General features: G+C 34.3%; 2 protein-coding genes across 2 annotated transcripts; both read right to left on the minus strand.

Annotated features, from left to right (window-relative positions):
• Positions 1-2,729: 2,729 nt before the first annotated feature.
• Positions 2,730-15,714, minus strand: LOC129949858 (serine/threonine-protein phosphatase PP2A 65 kDa regulatory subunit). Its single transcript, XM_056061543.1, has 9 exons — positions 15,289-15,714; positions 9,792-9,945; positions 9,316-9,734; positions 9,177-9,251; positions 8,975-9,112; positions 8,572-8,913; positions 8,222-8,507; positions 7,890-8,162; positions 2,730-2,904 (listed from the first exon to the last, which is right to left on the minus strand). Exons 1-9 carry the CDS (start codon positions 15,370-15,372, stop codon positions 2,900-2,902), a joined length of 1,776 nt encoding a protein of 591 aa, XP_055917518.1. The 5' UTR covers positions 15,373-15,714; the 3' UTR covers positions 2,730-2,899.
• Positions 15,715-17,825: 2,111 nt separating this feature from the next.
• Positions 17,826-18,720, minus strand: LOC129949870 (COP9 signalosome complex subunit 8). Its single transcript, XM_056061565.1, has 4 exons — positions 18,559-18,720; positions 18,433-18,494; positions 18,195-18,373; positions 17,826-18,127 (listed from the first exon to the last, which is right to left on the minus strand). The coding sequence occupies exons 1-4, from the start codon at positions 18,613-18,615 to the stop codon at positions 17,868-17,870; spliced, it is 558 nt and encodes a 185-aa protein (XP_055917540.1). The 5' UTR covers positions 18,616-18,720; the 3' UTR covers positions 17,826-17,867.
• Positions 18,721-18,997: the final 277 nt, after the last annotated feature.

Consider the following 18,997-nt stretch of genomic DNA (forward strand, 5'->3'; position numbering starts at 1 on the left):
TAGCGAAATAGTCCGTTGAGAATTAGAGCCTAGTGAATTAAAACACTGAAACCTAAAGATTCAAGCCGAATACGGCTGATTTGACAAAGCACTTTTAATGACAAGAAATACTTTTGGAGTATTTGCCAATTCCTCGCAAGAGGCAAGGATTGAACTCAAGTCCTATGGAATGACAGTCTAACGCACTTATCATCATGCCACAGGTATTACTACTTTTAGACTTATAAGGTAAATTGTGATTTGTCAATGAGTGTAAAATATGTGTAGACTGACCGAAAACCGATTAGCGCCCCCTATGCTTCCTGTCTTTGGAGCCTAATATCAGTCAATGAAATAAAACGTTTTGAATTTTAAAGAATTTAATAAAAAAAATTCATCTTTTTTTCCGGACATTTGATTAGAACCCTCACTTGAAAATGCCAAATAACCTAAGAAAATGGGCAGAGAATACTTCCAAGATTTTCTTTTTAATTTTACTTCCTTACATTTACAACTTATTCCTAAAAAAATTAATAAAATATTGTCCCACCACGGTTAACTATGTCCGCGTACATCCTGTTGGGTAAAGAATTATATAATTTCTTAATATGGTCGAGAGAAATAGGGCGTTATCGTGTTGGAACTTCCATTCCAAGGGTCCACAAAATCCTTGATTTCAGGGAATACCGTCTTTAGTACACCAGTGTATGCTGTGGTATTCATACGAGGAGTAAGAAATAAATTTTAACAGTGTCGGGTGTTTATTTGTTTTATGAGGTCCCTTCACGGATCGTAAAATTGTAATGATAGAGCTGACTTGAATAATAAGCAGCTTGATCAGGAACTTGGTGAAACTAGATATTTTTTACAGTGAAATGAAAACTTAGATTTTTTCAGAGGGTGTTTGTAGCACTTGATGAAAAGCTTTATCTTTATTTTTATGCACCGCATATTTTGCCCATGTCAACACTTTTTCTTTCCCTGGTGAACACTTAATAAGAGACGTTAATCTAATGCACTCCGAACAAGCATCCGTCGCAGGTGTGTAAAGGCCCAACTATAATAGGCATAAGCTAGCATATGCGCGCATAAGTAAACGTGCGAATACAAAGAATCTCAATGAGAGTGAACATAATGGAGTCTAGCTCCGTTTCGTTCAATTTTTCTCAGTTTCGTTAACTTAAGCACACTTAATCAAGAGCGATCCCAGTCGCTCGCCGCATAAGTAAAATCTGACATTTAGATACGTGAGCAAAATTGCATTATGGCTATGCAGTAATTTCGCTAACTTAAGTGAATTTTCGTTGGGTTTTTGACATAAGCTTATGTTTGCTTATGCCTATTATAGTTGGGCCTTAAAAGCTAAGGTTGAAGTTTCGTTAAAAAATTTCCCAAATAAAGTGATACTTTAAATTAAGACTGGTATCAGCTCCATTGTTCTACTGCCTCCAAAGCAGTTTAAAGCTCCAGTCACTTGGAATATGTATATTACCAAAAATTGTGTTACCTGGTGTAATGGGACTCCACATAGTACAACTTTTTAATACAATTTGTTACATCCCCTTTTTTTGTTGATATTTTCTGGATCTAGTGTCACGCCCCTCATTTTTCTTGTGGTGTTTCTCCAGCTGAGAGATGATTTTTGCATATACTTTGAACTCTGAATTTAGATATATCCAGAATTTGCAAAAAAGCGGTTAGACAAACTTGCAATCAGCCATCATTCTTGGACCTTACAAAGTAACTTATTGAAATACCCTTGAAAGGTACTTCTTGTGTTTCATTTCCTAAATCACACTTAAGATTAGACTTTTCAAAATACCATATAGATGCAATTCAAATTACTACCAGAGCGGCTTAAAATGAAATTATCTTGTGCGATCTTTTTTATTTGCATAAAAGGATTTATAAAAACGACGAATATCTAGAATGGAAATGTTATTGCATTTGAGATTCTACTTCTAGTGAGTACAACCAGGCACTATGGGAAGTATCTTCTGCAAATACCTAAACAAAAATGCTATAAACTTGATAAATTGACGCTTGAAAATCTCACCTTTTCTTCCTTAGCTGTTCTCTTTTCCAAGAGCTTTTATTAATCACTTTGTTCTTCCGTTCTTAAATAAGAACTTCTTTAGGTTTCCGGCTGCTCCAATTGAAATACGACTCTTATTAAATACGTCAATATATAATTTATCAAAGTAATTTGTTTTTTTTTGTCAACAACGAATATAAAAACATACACGTTTCGTCAAAAAAAAACTTTAATGGTGCAAAAATGACTTTCAATTCTAATCATTCAAAAGTCAAAGTTTTATTTTAGTGTTAAAAAATAAATAAATGTTCGAGTTATTCGGAGAACTTTCGAATCTCAAAATCCAAATTTTTAATTTAAAAAATTAAAATAAACTTGCGTTCATCTTTCTGGAAAAAGAGGACTTACATATAAAAAATCATGTTATATTCATACTGTTTGCTTTTAAAACAATTTAAAACGCTTAATAAAAAAAACACTGTTTTTTGGATTTTATATAATTTATTAATGTTTTTTTTGTGTTTTGTTTTATTTTACTTTATTGATTTTTATTATATTTGTAATAAACAGATGTTTCTATATAATATGCATTTATCATCATTTTAATGTTTTTTGTTTTGTTTTGTATTTTTGACAATTTAGGTCTTAACTTTATTTTCTCCTTTTTGATGTTTTTGTTTTTTTTTTCTTTTGTTTAATAAAAATATTAATAATCTTAGCTGTGGCAACAGCGTGTTAAAAACAACACTGTTAATTGATTTATTCTCTTTTTTTAAGTTTTCTTTTGTTTTTTTTTATTTTTATTTCAAAATTTATTTATTTCGCTTGCGAAGATTAAAAATAAAAAAATAATAATAATTAAAAGGAAATTAATTAGTTATGTAATTACGCTGAAAGTAAAAGAGAAAGAAAGGAAAAAAAATTAGTTTAAACATTTTTTTTTTATTTTAAAATAAAAATATTAATACATTTACAAGGAAAATACATGGATTGAAAAATAGAAGGTTAAGGTTCGAGCAGAAACAAAAGGATACATCATAATTCAAACCAAGCAAATCGATGATTAGGTTGAATATAAAATGTTGGTGACTTTAAGTTATAGAAAGTCGTTTGAAAAAGATTGAGAGTGTACCATATCGAAGAATATAATTGGTCGCATAATAATGACACTTCAAGAAAATACAATCTTTTGGTAAGAAGAAAAAAGTTTACTCGCTGAATTGTAAATTTATCATCTATGTTCAAATTTGGAATACTTAATTATCAGGTACTTGTTTTAAATTCAACTGAAGTCCCAGATTAGGGCACCAAAAGAAAAAGATTACTTATGACTTGCGAATTGTCTGTAAAATTAGCCGAATGTGGAAATGTCGGAAAACCCAAAATAACTCAACCCAAATCGTAAACTCCACTTTTCAAAAGGTTGTTTGTTTCATGTTTCATGAACCACGCAGCAAATGATGTTCCGAAAGTTTGCCTCAAGACATAAAATTACGCTCGAGTTTTAAAGTTTATGGATAAGCGAAAGGATATGCATACTATAGGAATATCGATATCAGCAATGTTGAAAACTAATTTACTTGCAAAAATTATGATTTTTTAGATTAGGATACAAACAAAATTTTGAACTCCGGTAAGCTTATTAAGTATACTAATAATGCTAACTTCCGACATTTTTGGCACTGAGATTCGGTACTTTTTGCTTAAAGATTAAAACAATTTTTCTAGAATAGGAAAAAGAGCATTTAGTAGTTCTAATAAAAATATGTTTAGCTGTACAAAATAATCATAAAGGCCCATAAAATTATATTTATTTAAAGGAGTATCAAAAAACTAATTATTCAAAAATTGCAGTTTACATTTACGAGGATTGGATTGTGCATATTTTCTAGAAATATAAAATAGTTTTGTTTTCAGAAATCAACTTACAAAGAACGATAATTGAGTTTTTACGATGAGATGACTTTAGTAATTATGGTAGTTTTAAAAAGTCCATATTGATACTAGTTTAATAAATAGAAACTTTGTTAATGATAAAAATAACATTTTTCGTTACATTTTTATGTCAATATGAGTAAAAATAGAACAATTAAAGAGTGCAATATTTTCTTCCTTGCAGAAATATGTAAATAGATGAAAGAAATATGTAAAAAGACGAACCACCAAACATATCCTCGGTTCTAGAGAAAATATAAAGAAGTTATAAACTGCAGGAAGAATTACATAAAAAAAGACGAGGTTAAAACTTTTCTTCCATCGACAAAGTTGGGAAGCTCTACATTTGTTGCTCCTCTTTTTTGTATGGTGATGAAAAAAATTTAAAAATTGATCTCATACAAAAAGTCAACATGTATTTTTTGAATGTCATGCTTTATATTTCGAGGGTTAAAATGCAGAACTTTGCAAGTCGAAAAAAAAACAAACAATTTCCTGTACCTATGACATATAATAATTAATCTAACTACAGTTTTTAGTTGTGTTTCCCTTATAAAAAAAATCCAACGCCCATGCCCAGCTTTTTGAAGCTGAAATTCTGGTTTAAAATTTTCTGTAAATTTTTCTATACAAGCAATTTTAGCAGATTTAACAGTTCTTCTAAATTTTGAATTTGCTTTACGATAAGCAATCAAATAACAATCCATTGGATGTTTTTTAAATAATTTCCAAGCATGTTGTTTAATTCTTCTTAATTCAGCAATTTCATCATTACACCATGGTACAAATTTAGCTGGAAAGCGAATAGAATTTTATACATGAAATTGTATGACTGGAGCCATACTTTGTATTTCGTCCCGAAGTCAATTTTATTCGAAGCTGATTTTTGTTTTAGTTTTTAGGAACGGATAATTCAAAAAAAAAATATTTGAATAGTGAAAATAAAAAGTAACGAATATGCACAAAGAAGTTCTTCGTTAAATCTGTTATAGCCTAATTTATTCACTTCCGATTAACTTTTGCCATAAAAAAATGGTATGGGGAGATAATGGATAATGGAGAGTAAATAATTTGGGTCTCAGTTAAAAACTTCACATTGAAAAAGAAGTCGAACTACGTAATTATTATTATTTGTGTTAGTATTTTTATCATTTCTTCTTCTTGAAAATTTAACATCAGCACATTAATGGCTTAAAGTAGTTTGACTCCTCAGCAATTTTTATGAAAAAATGTAAACAAAAAGACGCGAGTATTAAAAAAGTTTGCAGAAGGACACACTATCCAAAAATCCATGTATAGAAAAAAATACACATGGAGAGAAATAAGTGGCGTTCAATATCCGTAAAGTTAGAAACGCCTGAAAAAAAGTGCTCTGACCCCAACTGAGCACAAAAATCCCTTCCTTCTCAAACGTACGGTGCTCCTAGTTTAACGTCAAGATAAATACACCGCACCGCTAATGAAAACAAGTAAATAAGGTTTAAAATGATTTTTGGCCTCGACTCTAAGTAAAATAAACTTGGCAGTTTTTTTTTTGTATATTGTGCGCGCACTCAAGGGGTTATGAATACCCTTATAATGATTGAACACAGTGCGAGAAACCGATACACATTGGTTTTGAATGTCTGCACATTGTAATGAGTGGGAAATATTGAGCCTGGTAAAGCATTCCACATTCTTGTAGTGCGACTAAAGAAAGAATCTCTGTACTTAACAGTACGTCCGAAATTGGACTCAAGGGTAAACTGATGGGCATTCCTAGCAGTACGATAACGATAAAACAATGACAGGCATGAGACCTTGCGGCGGTGTTCGAGAGAAGCAAACGTCTCAGTAAGAGAACGATCTCCAATCATTTTAATAGCTCTTTTTTCAATTATATCCAGAAGACTCAAGTACGTTATTGGAGCACCAGCCGAAATATAAGAGTTATTCTCAAGTTTTGGACGAATAAAAGCTTTGTAAATTATAGCCAGATAAGAAGGGGTAAGCAGCATTTTTGGCGATGTCAAATATGTGATCACTCCACAACAAGTGGTTTGTGATTCACATACCTAGGACTGATAGTTGTTAAGTCTCCTCGATGCAAGTACCACTCATGGAAAGTGGCATTGGGGGAGGGTTACGCTTTTGCGACAGTAGACAGCATTGAGTTTTCGAAGCATTAAATTCTACACGATTTTTGATTCCCCATTGAACAATGCTGTCAAGATCAAAATTTAATGAGTTTATCAAACGCTGCCGTTGCATGGATGAGAATCTAAAAACGAATATGAAAAGCTGAGGATGCTGTCGTCAGCGAAACAATTTAGTGGGTTAGAAGTTTCAGACAAAAGATCATTAATAAAATTAAGGAAGAGCGTTTATTTTATGAATATCAGATTTAGACTTGGCTTTATATTTATGATGAAGTCGTTGAACGAAAACATTTTATTTTCACATAATTCTGATCCCAAAATGGGTCTTTAAAATCTCTTATTTTATTTTGATATTTCCAACTTGACTTTAATCTAGAAACACCACAAGTCTAGAGGCCCACTGCATCAGAAATAAATCTGAAGTTCCACCAAATAACTAGCACAAAAGTACCTCTAAGATTTCTCAACCTTAGTTTTGGTGGCTCCAGTTTGACGCTAAGTTACAAACACCTAAAGTTTGAGGAGTAAAAGACTTTTGTGTTAAATAAATCCTAGATTCCTGCATATAGTCTATCCAGCACACTAGGGACCTGACATATCATCACTCTGAAGCCAAAGTCTATTAGAAAATGTATTTTGTAGTATTGTCATAGGAAGAAATGAAGTAGAGTTCTATAAACTGTAATATAAAACTCTGACTCTGAAAAAGGGTTGAATGGCCTTATTTATATGAATATGAATGTATAAACAGTTATTTTGCTTCATTTTCAAAACAATTCGCAAAACGCAAACCACATAAAACATCAAAATATTTATACTCAAAAACTTAATTTGAGTTTAATTTTTGTACTCATGCTTTTGGCATAAAAAGAGACAAGGTACACGCATTCTTAACCAAAAGGACATTTACATATTTCTCTATTTAGCCATCAAGTTAACAATTAACGTTAAAGTAATTACAAAAAAAAAAAAAACGACGAATGACACAACAAAATACAACAAGAAATTTTACAATTTTAAATTTTTCTTTAGACTTTTAATTTATCCCCAAAAATTGTATAACATTTAAAAAATTTCTTCTTTTTCTTGTTTTTATTTGTTCTTTGAGATTGGTTCTCATTCATTTCGCTTGTCATTCTTGATGTCTTGAGTAAATTTGTTTAAAAAGTTCAGCTTGACACTTGTGATATCTTCTTTTTCTTATCATTCTCATTCTTTCAGCATTTTTTATTCTTCCATCAAAGACTTGATTTTAATTTAATGTAAAAATTTACAGATATTTTGTTATGTTACATATTTCATATATCGGTGCATTTTCCCCCCTCCCCTTTCCTCTTCAAACTTAAGGGTTCCCTGAAATCTGACACAATAGATATAGAAAAACAACAACTGACGAACACACCGAGAATCAGCAGCAGCATGCCCCCTCGTACAAGAAGAACAAACAGAAAGACAACCAACAAAACACGTTTAACCAAACAAACAGAGAACAAAACGAAGTAAAAGAAAATCTAAACTAACATGAAACATCATATATTTCTATTCCGATTTCATCTTTCGGAATATATAGATCTTCTTCCATTGGCATTTCTTCAAGTTGAAGTATTGGAGGATTTACAACATAGTCTGTTCTAAATACATCAAGTTCCAAATCTACTCATTTTTGTTTTGGTTTTGTTGTTGGTCGAGGAGTTAAGAGAATTAAGATAAATTAAAAAAGAAGAAAAAAAAGTATAAAGGATACAAAATAAAAGGAGGGAGAAAGAGCACAGAATTTATATAAAAAGAAAATCATTAAATACCTGCAGCAATACCAGCAATAGCTTCTGAAGCAAAATGCTTTACATCCACATCACTGTCGGCATTCAATTTGTCCAGAGCAGGCTTAACTTGTGTCTCAATGACGCTCGTCTCCAAGAATGGTGAAATCTTCTGCAGTGTTTTTGCAACATTGAATCGTACATTGGCTACTGGATCTGTGGCCAAGATGAGGACTGTGGGTAGTAGGAGTTTGGTTGTGATTTCAGTGCCACAAACTTCAGCCAGGACGTTGAGACAGAAGAGACAAGTCATTCCTAAGAAAAAACATTTAAAGAACTTTGTAACAAGGGTAGGAGCAGAAAGTATAACTTACTGTGTAAATAATTCTTATTTCTTGACATAACCAAGATCATTGGAATAATCGCCTGTTCAGCCCATTGAGCTCCAAATTGTTCGACGAGCTTCTTCATGTTCAAGGTGGCTGCTTCGCGGATAGCATAGACATGATCATTCAACCAACCCATGCAAAGACCACGCAATTTCTGATCGAAGAACTCTTGTCCCAATTGTCCAGCTAGAGCTGGCATGTATTCGATAATTGCCAAACGAACACGCCATTTTGAGTCTTCGGCTAATTCTACAATTGCTGGCAAAAGTGACTAAAAAAACACATAATTTTGCATTTCCCCCTTATTTTTTGATTCTTAATTGTTTAAAAATTACCTGAGACAATTGTTGGATTCCAATAACATCATTGACACAATCCAAATTTGAAATAATATTTAAACGCACTTCTGGACATTCGTCCTTCAATTGGACAAGGAATAATGGCAGCAAATGCTCGACTGTGTTGTAAGCCCCCAACATTGGGCTCAATCCCATGATGACAGAGGCCAGAGCTGATTTAACATGGGGATTTGGATCGGATACCAATTCTTTGACATAGGGTAAGATCGATGACATGATGATTTGGACTTGGTTTGTCTTATCCAAATTCGAGCAGAATTCCTTGACTTTTGTTGCAACTGCAGCACGAACTTCAGCTTCGGCGTCTTTCAAGAGGCACTACATAAGAATATTATATACAATAAAGTTGAGAGTTAAGGGAAATGAGTTTTAAGCTTACTTGGAAAGCCGGAACTAAGTCGACACGAGTGATCTCAGGGCCAACAGCCTTTTGCAAGTCAACAAACTTCTCTGCAACCATGTAACGGACACGCCACGATGAGTCACTTGCACATTGACGCAATGTTGGTAAGACCAACTAAAATTATTAAAAGTCTCATAATTCACCATCTCTTAAAAAACATTAAACATTTATAACTTACATGCTCAACATCCTCCTGGGGCAGCAGCTGTGCAATACTTACACAAGCTTCAACAGCAAGAAGACGAACTGAATCCTATTTTCAAAAATGCATTTCATTTACAATTTATTTCAAATTATAGGGACCTTTATAATCATACCTGATCATCTTGAGCTAATTGAACAAAATTTGGAATGAGATCCGATTTCAAGTATTCAATTTCAACAACTTTGGCGAATTCTCCCAATTTATTGGCGGCAGCACGTCGCACCATTGGTGTCTCGTCCTGGCACAATTTACGGAAGTTCAAACGAAGCTCAGCCTTCACTGGAGCCGAAACTCTTGGATAACAAACGGAGAAAAGACCACAAGCCGACGTACGTGAAGTAAACCAATCACCAGAAACTAAACGTTGCAAAGTTGGAACAACATGAATTTCCAAATCGCCCGCACTATGTTCGGCAGCAACAGTGCGTAACGATTCGACAGCCTTATCACGGACAACAGTTTCTTCGACGGTTGCCAAGCTCTCTAGTGGTGGAATCAAGTACATGGCAAATTCTGGACCACCAACCAAATCTAGAAAAAGAGAAGAGTGTTGATTATGAACTAAAAATTTAATTTAATTTTGCTTACTTGTAAAGTTTCCCAACTGATCGGCCAAAGCCAACAAAACTTCATCTTCATCGTAAATGGTTTCAGTCAAGAAAGGAATCAATTCAGAACGAGTGCGTTCTTCTCCAAGAGCAAGGGCAATGGTTGATAGTTTTTTGATGGAGTTGAGCCGGAGCTGAAAATAAATATATAATCAAATTTAGAACAAGTTTCGATAGACAGAAAAATTCTAAATAATTCATAAAGATCAGAATTAACACGTTATAGAAACATCTTATTCCCCAAAGAGTGGCAAATGTATCAACAAACACGGGGAAAAATACGAACAGAACATAATTATAATTTCCTTAAGTCGTAGAAATCGGAAGATTCGATTAGCTAGGAACATTTATTTTTCTATGGTATCTGTTTTCTGTTTTCCGTTTGTGCAGGATGACCATGGAGAATTTACACTGCTCCACAAAGGTTGGAAACAACTTAACAGAACCTTTCGATGTCAAAAAAGGTTTTAGGCAAGGTGATGCGCTGTCATGTGATTTTTTTATCATAATGCTTGAAAGAATAGTGCGGAGCTCACACGTCAACACTAGAGGCACTATCTTTCAAAAGTCTGTCTAATTACTAGCATATGAGGATGTCATTAAAATAATCGAAAGAATTCAGCGTAATGTCAATGGGGCTTTTGTGAGTATTGAGGCATAGACGGCAAAAATGGGTTTAACGGTTAATGAGGGCAAAACGAAGTACATGCTGTCGTCAAGAAAGGACATACAATACCGACGTGTTGGCCAAACGTCACCATTGACAGACGTAACTTTGAGGTAGTCAAGGACTTCGTCTACCAGCCAAAGAAGAAACCAAATGAGATCACAGAAACGTACCAATCGGAGGCATTTAAACATCCGATGAAAATGTATATGAAGAGGAACAGATAAAAGACATCGAGGAGATCACCATTGTTTCGGCTCCACCACCTGTTCCTTCTCCAGTGTGGGCAAAGTATTTCTTCAAATATATCGAGAACTTTGTAAACTACGCCACTCATGGAGGATTGTGCTTATCCAACTTGGTAATCATTACCTACACTCTTTTGATATCCACCCTCAGAAAAAAACTGCAAACAAGCGGCAAGTTTATAGATGGGTGGTATTCCAAAGGATCGTACTTTTACGGGCAATGCGTTAATTAAGACCTCTAGCAAGTATGTAAAATCTGCCTTGTTTACTCTATAGACCTGTTTAAATCTGTAGATGATTTGTAATTAGAGATTAAATAAAGCTGAAAATGTAATTCCATTCTTACAATGGTTCAGGTAACTCCAATGGATTGGAGTGATCTCTTGCCTCTGAACAGTTCGACGCAGTGTTGCGTTTTCTTCTTCTTCCTCAAGCCATTGGATATGTATGGCTATACTTTGTATTTTTATTGATATTATGTATTATTTTCAGTTTAGAAGTTATATTTTAAGATTTCACACTTTTTTGCAAAACTAATATTAATTTATTTTATGCGTCGATTTGATTTAATCCTTGTCAACAACTGTCAAAGCAAACATTCAGATGGTAGGTTTGTTCATTTTCTGAATACGAAAAGGCACATTACTTAAGAACGGAGGTCTTTTTGAAGATGTCGATTGGAGAGGGATTAAAAATAAATCGTACCATGGCTCTCAGTATATATGTTGTTCGGCTGCAAGTACAGCAGCGATTTAACTCCTGGAACAAAGGGCAGCAACAAGATCCTTCCACCTATCCCGATTCACCGCAACTGACCTCAGTCTACGTCCATTTTTTTCTGTCCGGTCCTATTCTACAGCTCAACGTTAGAAATAGTTTGCAGCCAACGGATCTTCAGAATAAAGGGCAGACAACGGTTAACGAAAGCTTGTAGTCTACTCGAGATGTTGACAGATCATTTCCATGTTTCAGAAGCATATAACAGCATTGATTTGACGTTGGACTCGAAGAGTTTCAACTTAGTGCGTAGCGAAATTTTGCTAGAGTTCCACACAGGAGAAAGGACTCCCAATGCACTACGGGCATCAAAGGAGTCGGAAAGCTGTCCATTGTGCAACACAAAACACCTTGCGTTGTTGTACGATTCTTTAATAACTGCGACAATTTTATCAGGGATTCCTCGCGCAATAAGCGATCTCCAGATGCATTCACGATTGACCCGATCAAACGCCATTTCAAAATCTACAAACATTAGGTACAGCGGTGATTGGTACTCAGATGATTGTTCAAGTATGATTCGCAAGGTGTTGATGTGGGCGACGTACGATCGGCCACTGCGAAACCCAGTTTGGTGGCTATTGAGGGTAGACTCGATCCTGGACTTAATCCTCTCGAGAGTAATAGTTGCCATTAACTTCGGAAAAACCGACAGAACTTTGATACCGCGCCAGTTATTACAGTTTTTGAGGTTTTTTTTCGTTGGTAATTTTACAATTATTCCATCCTTCCAGACCCTTGAGTAAGTTTCACTCTCCCAGACAGCCTGCAGAAGTTTAAGCAAAACTCCAGCTGCTTTGTTTTTTTAGAAGATGTATCGCATTACTTACTTCTGCACTTGTTGGGGGACTGGTGTCAATACCCCTAGAAGATTTGCGCATGTGGTTCAATTGTGGATTCAATTTTGCATTGTGGTCATCATTTAGCAACGCAAAAAAGTGCTCCTTCCATCTTTGTAGCCGATCTTCTATCGTCACTTAATGGTTGTCGTTCAAATCTAACAGGGGAAGGTTATTTTTAGTGCTACTGCGCTGTCCGACAATGTCCTTACTAATTTTATACAACTCCCTTGCGTCTCTTCTTCCTGCAGCACGTTCCGCATTTTCCGCAAGTTTTTCCACCCTTGTATCTTGTCACGTCTCAGACACAACTGCACTGTCTTATGAGATGCTCTATACTCGTTTCATCACTTTCTTAATTGATTCTAATTTTAAGTGTTCTTCTATATGTGATTTTATCCCAGGTGTCTTGGGATATCCAGGAATCTTTAGATCTTGTCTGTCTGGGTATAGTTTCAGTTCCAGCTTCCATGTAAGCCCTCTTAATCTGGCATCTACCGATAAACCAGCATTTTGTATGTTTGATGCTTTGTCACCTAGTATGGTAACGAAATTACTCATTAGGGTCATTTAGAACGCTTGTGTTAAATCTTGGTGTCCTTGCCCCCTCTGAGCGACGCTGTACACCAGTTGTTCGTAAGCGAAGCAAACCCAGCAGCAAGTGATGGTCACTACCTGCATCAGCTTTTCTTTCGTTACGAACATCGCACAGTGACTTCCTGCATTTCTGCTGTATAATAAAGTGATCGACTAGATATTTGTTTCGATCATCAGGAGATTCCCAGGTGATTTTGTGGCAGGTACTGTGCGGAAATAAAGAACCCCCAATCACAAGTGAACCCCCAATGCAGAAGTCGACAAACATAACACCATTTTCGTTACGTTGACCTAAGCCATGCTTACATATAACTCGTTCGAAGCCTACCTTATCGGAACAAATTTTGTCCCCCATGATGATAATGATATCGCCCCCTGGAACACCGTTGTACACGGAATTCAGATGATTATAAAAAAAGATTTTCGTCCGCTGAAGCCTCATTCGTTGGGGCGTAGCATTGAATAATGGTGACTTCTCTGATTTTTGAGCTAAACCTCGCCGAAATCGGTTTCCAGGATATAAGACTTTTGGTAGCTTTCTTAGTCAACATGATGCCCACAGCGTTAAGTCTTGGACCACTGCCTGCCTCCTCTTCACCAGAGTACAACATTCTCGTTTGGCCCGATTCTGCAATATATTCAGCTCTTCCTCTCCATTTGGTTTCACTCACTCCCTGAATACTGATGTTATGCATTTCATGCTCTACCTGCTCGTACCTACCTGGTGCGTTTCATTCGTGTTTTGTAGCCAAAAGTGCGCTTTGTTGAATCTGAAGGAGTTCTTAATCTTGTTTCTGATTCTTTATTGATAGCATCACGATTGCCATTGTTGTATGAAAGATGCCGCACCCCCAAATTCGATGTTTGGTTTACTACAGTCAGTATATTCATGAAAAAACTTAAGTTCAGATTTCATTCTCTGTTTCCATACCAGAGATGGGAAATTTATTGGGAGCTCAGTTTTTTGAACATACCTATTTTTATTATTTATTCCGCAGTGCAGAGTTAGACCTTGTTAAGAATAGAGATTTATTCACATTTATTTAGGTATACTTTTTAAAAAAAATATGTAGTTATGAGCGCAATTTAGTTTTCCAAATCTCTAGGTTTATTAAAGTCTAAACGAAAAATGTGACTCTAAGAATACATATTCTAGAATCTAGGTATAGTAGGTATACCCCATAAGTGCAATTGCACGATAATTTATATGCTTCACTTCCTCCATTCATCCCCATGACCATTAATGTGGGCGTTCGTGTGTTTCGTTTTCTTTTTTTTTGTATTTTTACCATATAGCCTTTAATGGGTCTAACCCAACGAACACCTACGCACCGAAGACATTAAATACATATTTCTTGTAAACAGTTCAATAACGCCGTAGAACATATGGAAACTGACACACATGAGGCGGCAATATAAGCAAAGAGGCATATTCAAACAATGAAATGCGAACATTTATTTTATCTTTCCTTTTATTTCAAAACTGTTGACATCTTATCAAATACAAGGATTGAGGAAGTAAAGTTAGAAAATGTTCTATAAAACTTCTTGTTATCTTTAAAGGAAATTATCCACATCTTGCATGCATTGTTGCTATGGGATTAATGTAGGTTTCTATGCATCTATTTTTTTTATATGGTGACAATTCAAATTATAATTAGAATTCCAAGGATCAATCGATTACTAAAACGCATAATCAACCTGTCAAGTTAATAATATCCTGTTAAAATCATGATAGCTCCCATAAATGATCTTGAAATAATTTTCTAAAATACTAACTAAACAAATTTTTATTTTATTTACATGACAAAGCTACCTATAGCCAAACATCATTATTGTTTGAATCTTTTAAAAGTTCAATGCGCTATTTCGATTTCCTGATTGATTCATAAACGCCGAAGCACAGAAAAGACGAAACACAAATTGACACGAGAAAATAGAAATTAAATTCGTCAACATAAAAACTTACAACAAAAATAAATACAAATTAAAAATAATTAAATAAACACACAAGACAGACACCATGTGCCCATCATGACAAGCACTTGCTAGTTGCGACTTGCAACACTTTATCTCATCTCAATTCTCTCAACAAATTTCGCAAATTAATTAATTCAACAACAAAAAAAAATAGAAAAGAAAATTTTCATTTTTCAACCAAGCGGCAGCGGCAGCCATTACTCATTTATTCGACTACGAAGTAAGAAAATTCCCTTGCACCTTACTCGACTCGGCTCTTGGGATCTTGGCATTGGAACACGTCCTGTTGAAAATGATTTTTCTTCTATTTCACAGACTTTTCTGGATATTGGCCAACGAAAATGAAACCAAAACTAGACTTGGACTCACCTGGACATCTTCATTCTTTAATTCGTCAATTAGAACAGCAATTGGATAAAGGGAATCATCCAAGGCCTTGTCGCTTGCTGCCATTTTAAGATATTTGCAAAATTCTCACGAAATGTGTGGTTTCGATTTTTTCCTTTTTCGTTTTTTGTTCTTGTCTGCCCCGTTTTTTCTTTTTCTTTCTTTTTGTTCAGTCGCCGCCCGTGAACTTTTTTTCTTGCGAGTTTTTACGTTAATTTTTTCACTGAACTGCACAAAAATTGGTTAAAGATTATTTAGAGTTATGATTCGATGATTTAGTTTATTGAATTAATTAGATAATAATCAAAATTTAATTTTATTCTTTTTCAATTTTGCATGAATAAAAAAATGACACAACTTCTTCTCGCTTTCCGATGCAGTTCAAGTATTTTTCGATTCTTTTCATTTGTTAGGTTGGTATCAGTGGAAAATTAATTTGAAAGAACAAAAAATATTTCAAAAAGTGGGATTTTTGTTGGGCAGTGTTCAAAGAAATTTTTGTTCGGAGTAGGTTATTCTAGGGTGCGTTCAGACGAATAGAAATAAAGCGAATGTAAACTGAGTGTTTTTGTTGCTGACTCCTTTGTGACGGATTTATTAAATAATAACCGCAAAAGTAATTTTTGCTTATTAATTGTAAATAAAATAAATTGGGAGGCGCAACAGTCCATTTGAGAACTAGGGCCTAGTGACTTACAGCTCTCAACCATTCCTGTGTGCGAGTACTTTTTTCAGGGATGGAAGGGACCTACAATTTTAAGCCGAATCCGATTTGAGAAAGCACTTTTTCATGACAAGAATTACTCTTGGAGGATTTGTCAATTCCTCGCAAGAGGCAGTACCCTTGAAAAAAGTTAGGTGGCACAGGCAGGGATTGAAAACAAAACCCCTTGCTTGACAGTCTAACCATCACGCTACATTTTATCATTTGTAATGCAGAGCAGATAACTTTGTTTTACATCTTTGATGTGAAAGCTGTAAATCTAATAAATTTGTGAACAGAACCAACAATAAAAGCTAAATTAAAACCTCACTAAGGAAAAAAATCGAAACCAAAATTTGAATCAACGGATGAATGATCAAATGTGATTTAAAACGTAATAATAAATTGCTTGAAGAATTTAAGGCAGGTTTTATAAGTGGCTACTCGACTATCGACAATATTTTTTTACTGCAAAGTATAGCGTCAACCTCTATTGAGCAAAAAAAGAAGCTCTAGGTATTTTTTGTCAAATTCAAGTCAGCTTTTGATACCGTTGAACGCCAATCACTATTCTTCAAGCTTTACAATTATGGGCTGTCAGACAAATTTAGGCAGGTACTAGAAAGCATTTTTGACGAAAATAAGGCAGCGGTATGGAATGGGGCCGAAAAGTCGGAGTGTTTCGAATCGAAGATGGGAGTCAAGCACGGTTGCAATTTAAGCCCAAATCTTTTTGCCTTGTCCATAGAGGAACTGATTGATTTACTTAATCGTGGAATTGAAATATCGAGGACACTCATCAAAGCCTTGTTTCTTGCAGATGACGTCATAATGTTTGCTTACTATGCCAAAACCCTACAGTAAATGATTTACTGAATAAAAGTGTATTGACTGAAAGTCAATTCGAGCAAATATAAAGTAATGATATTCCAGAATGGTTCTGGTAAAATAGCCAGGAATGAGAAATGGCACTATGACAGAGAACCAATCGAAATGTTCAAAGCCTACAAATATCTAGGATTTACCGTAATCAACAATCTTATTATAGAAACACACCATAAAGAAAAGCTGATTCAATCTAAAAGCGCAATATCCGCAACATGGAAGAAATGCTTCTCAAACCAGTCAATATCACATAGTGTTAAATATTAGGTCTTTGTTGCAGTGGTGGAATCTTTTATGATGTATGCAGAACAGGTATGGGGAGGGAAAACGTTTGAATCGGTTTAAAAACTCCAAAGATTCTTCACTAAAAGATGCTTTCGTTTACCGAAAAACACCCCAAACTATATGATCTCAATTAAAACAGGATTATCACCGCTCTTCATCAAAACTATTAAATGCCATGTTGATTATACCAAAAAAGTTTTTAATATGCCAGATGAAAGACTCCAAAAAATTCTGCCATTGAAAACAATTGAGAAGAAAAATTTGTAACTACTACAGTCAAGCTCGAAAGTGAAAATCAACCTTAAAAATCAGCACTATGTTAAATATATGTACACATACCCTTAAACGATTAAAATTCCTAAATACTGGTAAAATGTTCCTTCCCTGTAATACTCTTTGACATTTGATTGCTACTGCCATCTTCTGGGTTTTTTCTCAGCAGTACAGTTTTCTTAAAAAGTATATTTATTGACATAAGTGTGGATATCCGATTTTTTTGTTGACTGCTCCCATGTCCCATCTTCCAAAATCCCTAATCAAGACCCAACTAGCAACTAACTACTGCAGAACACCTTCGTATCCATTTTTGAAAGAGGAATGTAATGATTAACATCAATTAACAAATTTCAAATTATTTAAATAAAAATTCTTCTTCACAAAATAAAACAAAACTTCTCTTCTTTTATTATTAATTCTCCAGGAAAGACACAAATTCAGTTAGGGTATACAAAAGGTCTTCAGATGGTGTGTTAATTAATTCTGCATTAGGTTTGAGTTTCGGCACAACCAAAGACTGTTGCTGAGCATCTTGTTCTAATTTCCAATCCATTGATTCGCATGCTTTTCTCAATGGATCTTGGGCAAGAGCTGTTAACTCCATTAGCTTATTCTCATAGATATAAGTATATGATTTCCCAACCAAAGTAAAGACATCCTGTCGTATTTTTTCTGTTTCAATGATCAATAATTTGTTATTTTTGGTACTCTCGTTAATTAGAATGGATGTTGTTCTTACCTTCTAGATCTGTCATGAGATCCTTAATAGCCGGAGACCAAGTGTAGGAAATGGCTTTGAAGAATTCAGCGGTGTTATTGTTCTTCAGAGCCAAGCACAAGGTGTATAATTTTTCAAGTTCTTTGTTGCCGGTTTTAGTACTTTGTGGTATTCGTTTCCATAGGTATTTTGCATTTGACCTGATAAATAACAAGTTTATAATGTTCTCTAAGGAAATAATAATCAAGCATTGACTTACAGATCATCCTGGTATAAATATGCAGCAAGGAGTTGGATATATTGTTCAGCACTGATACAGGACTAGAAACAAAAAGAAAAGTGATGCAGCAGTTTAATTGGTTTTGGTTGGTTTATTTATTCCTACCTCTAATTCTTCATCCTCAAGTTGTTTTACCAAATCAGTGTATTTATCGGGTTGCATGTTTTTTAATTGTATGTTTTTTAAATTTATTAAAATAGTAGAATTTCTTCTTAACTTGATTACTTCGTTTGGTATATTTCTTTTTAGTTTTTTTTTGTGAAATAGATATAAGAACTGTCAAATTAGTTTTTATTTCGGTTTTCTTACATGTGAGCTTTACGCTTTATAAGGTAGTGGCAGGCATGTCAGTGAGTTTGATTTTGTTATTATTTTGTAATATTATGTGAATGTGACGTTTCTATATATTATTACAAATGTTTTTTGTCAGTTATTTATTAAAAACAACGGTAACATTATAATTTTTAAACTAAATTATACATTTCAAAGAAAAAAAAAAGAAAGTTAGACTCAACTTCTTCGGTAGAAAAACATTTATATATAA

This window comes from Eupeodes corollae, chromosome 3 (assembly GCF_945859685.1).
Source record: "Eupeodes corollae chromosome 3, idEupCoro1.1, whole genome shotgun sequence".
NCBI lineage: Eukaryota > Metazoa > Arthropoda > Insecta > Diptera > Syrphidae > Eupeodes > Eupeodes corollae.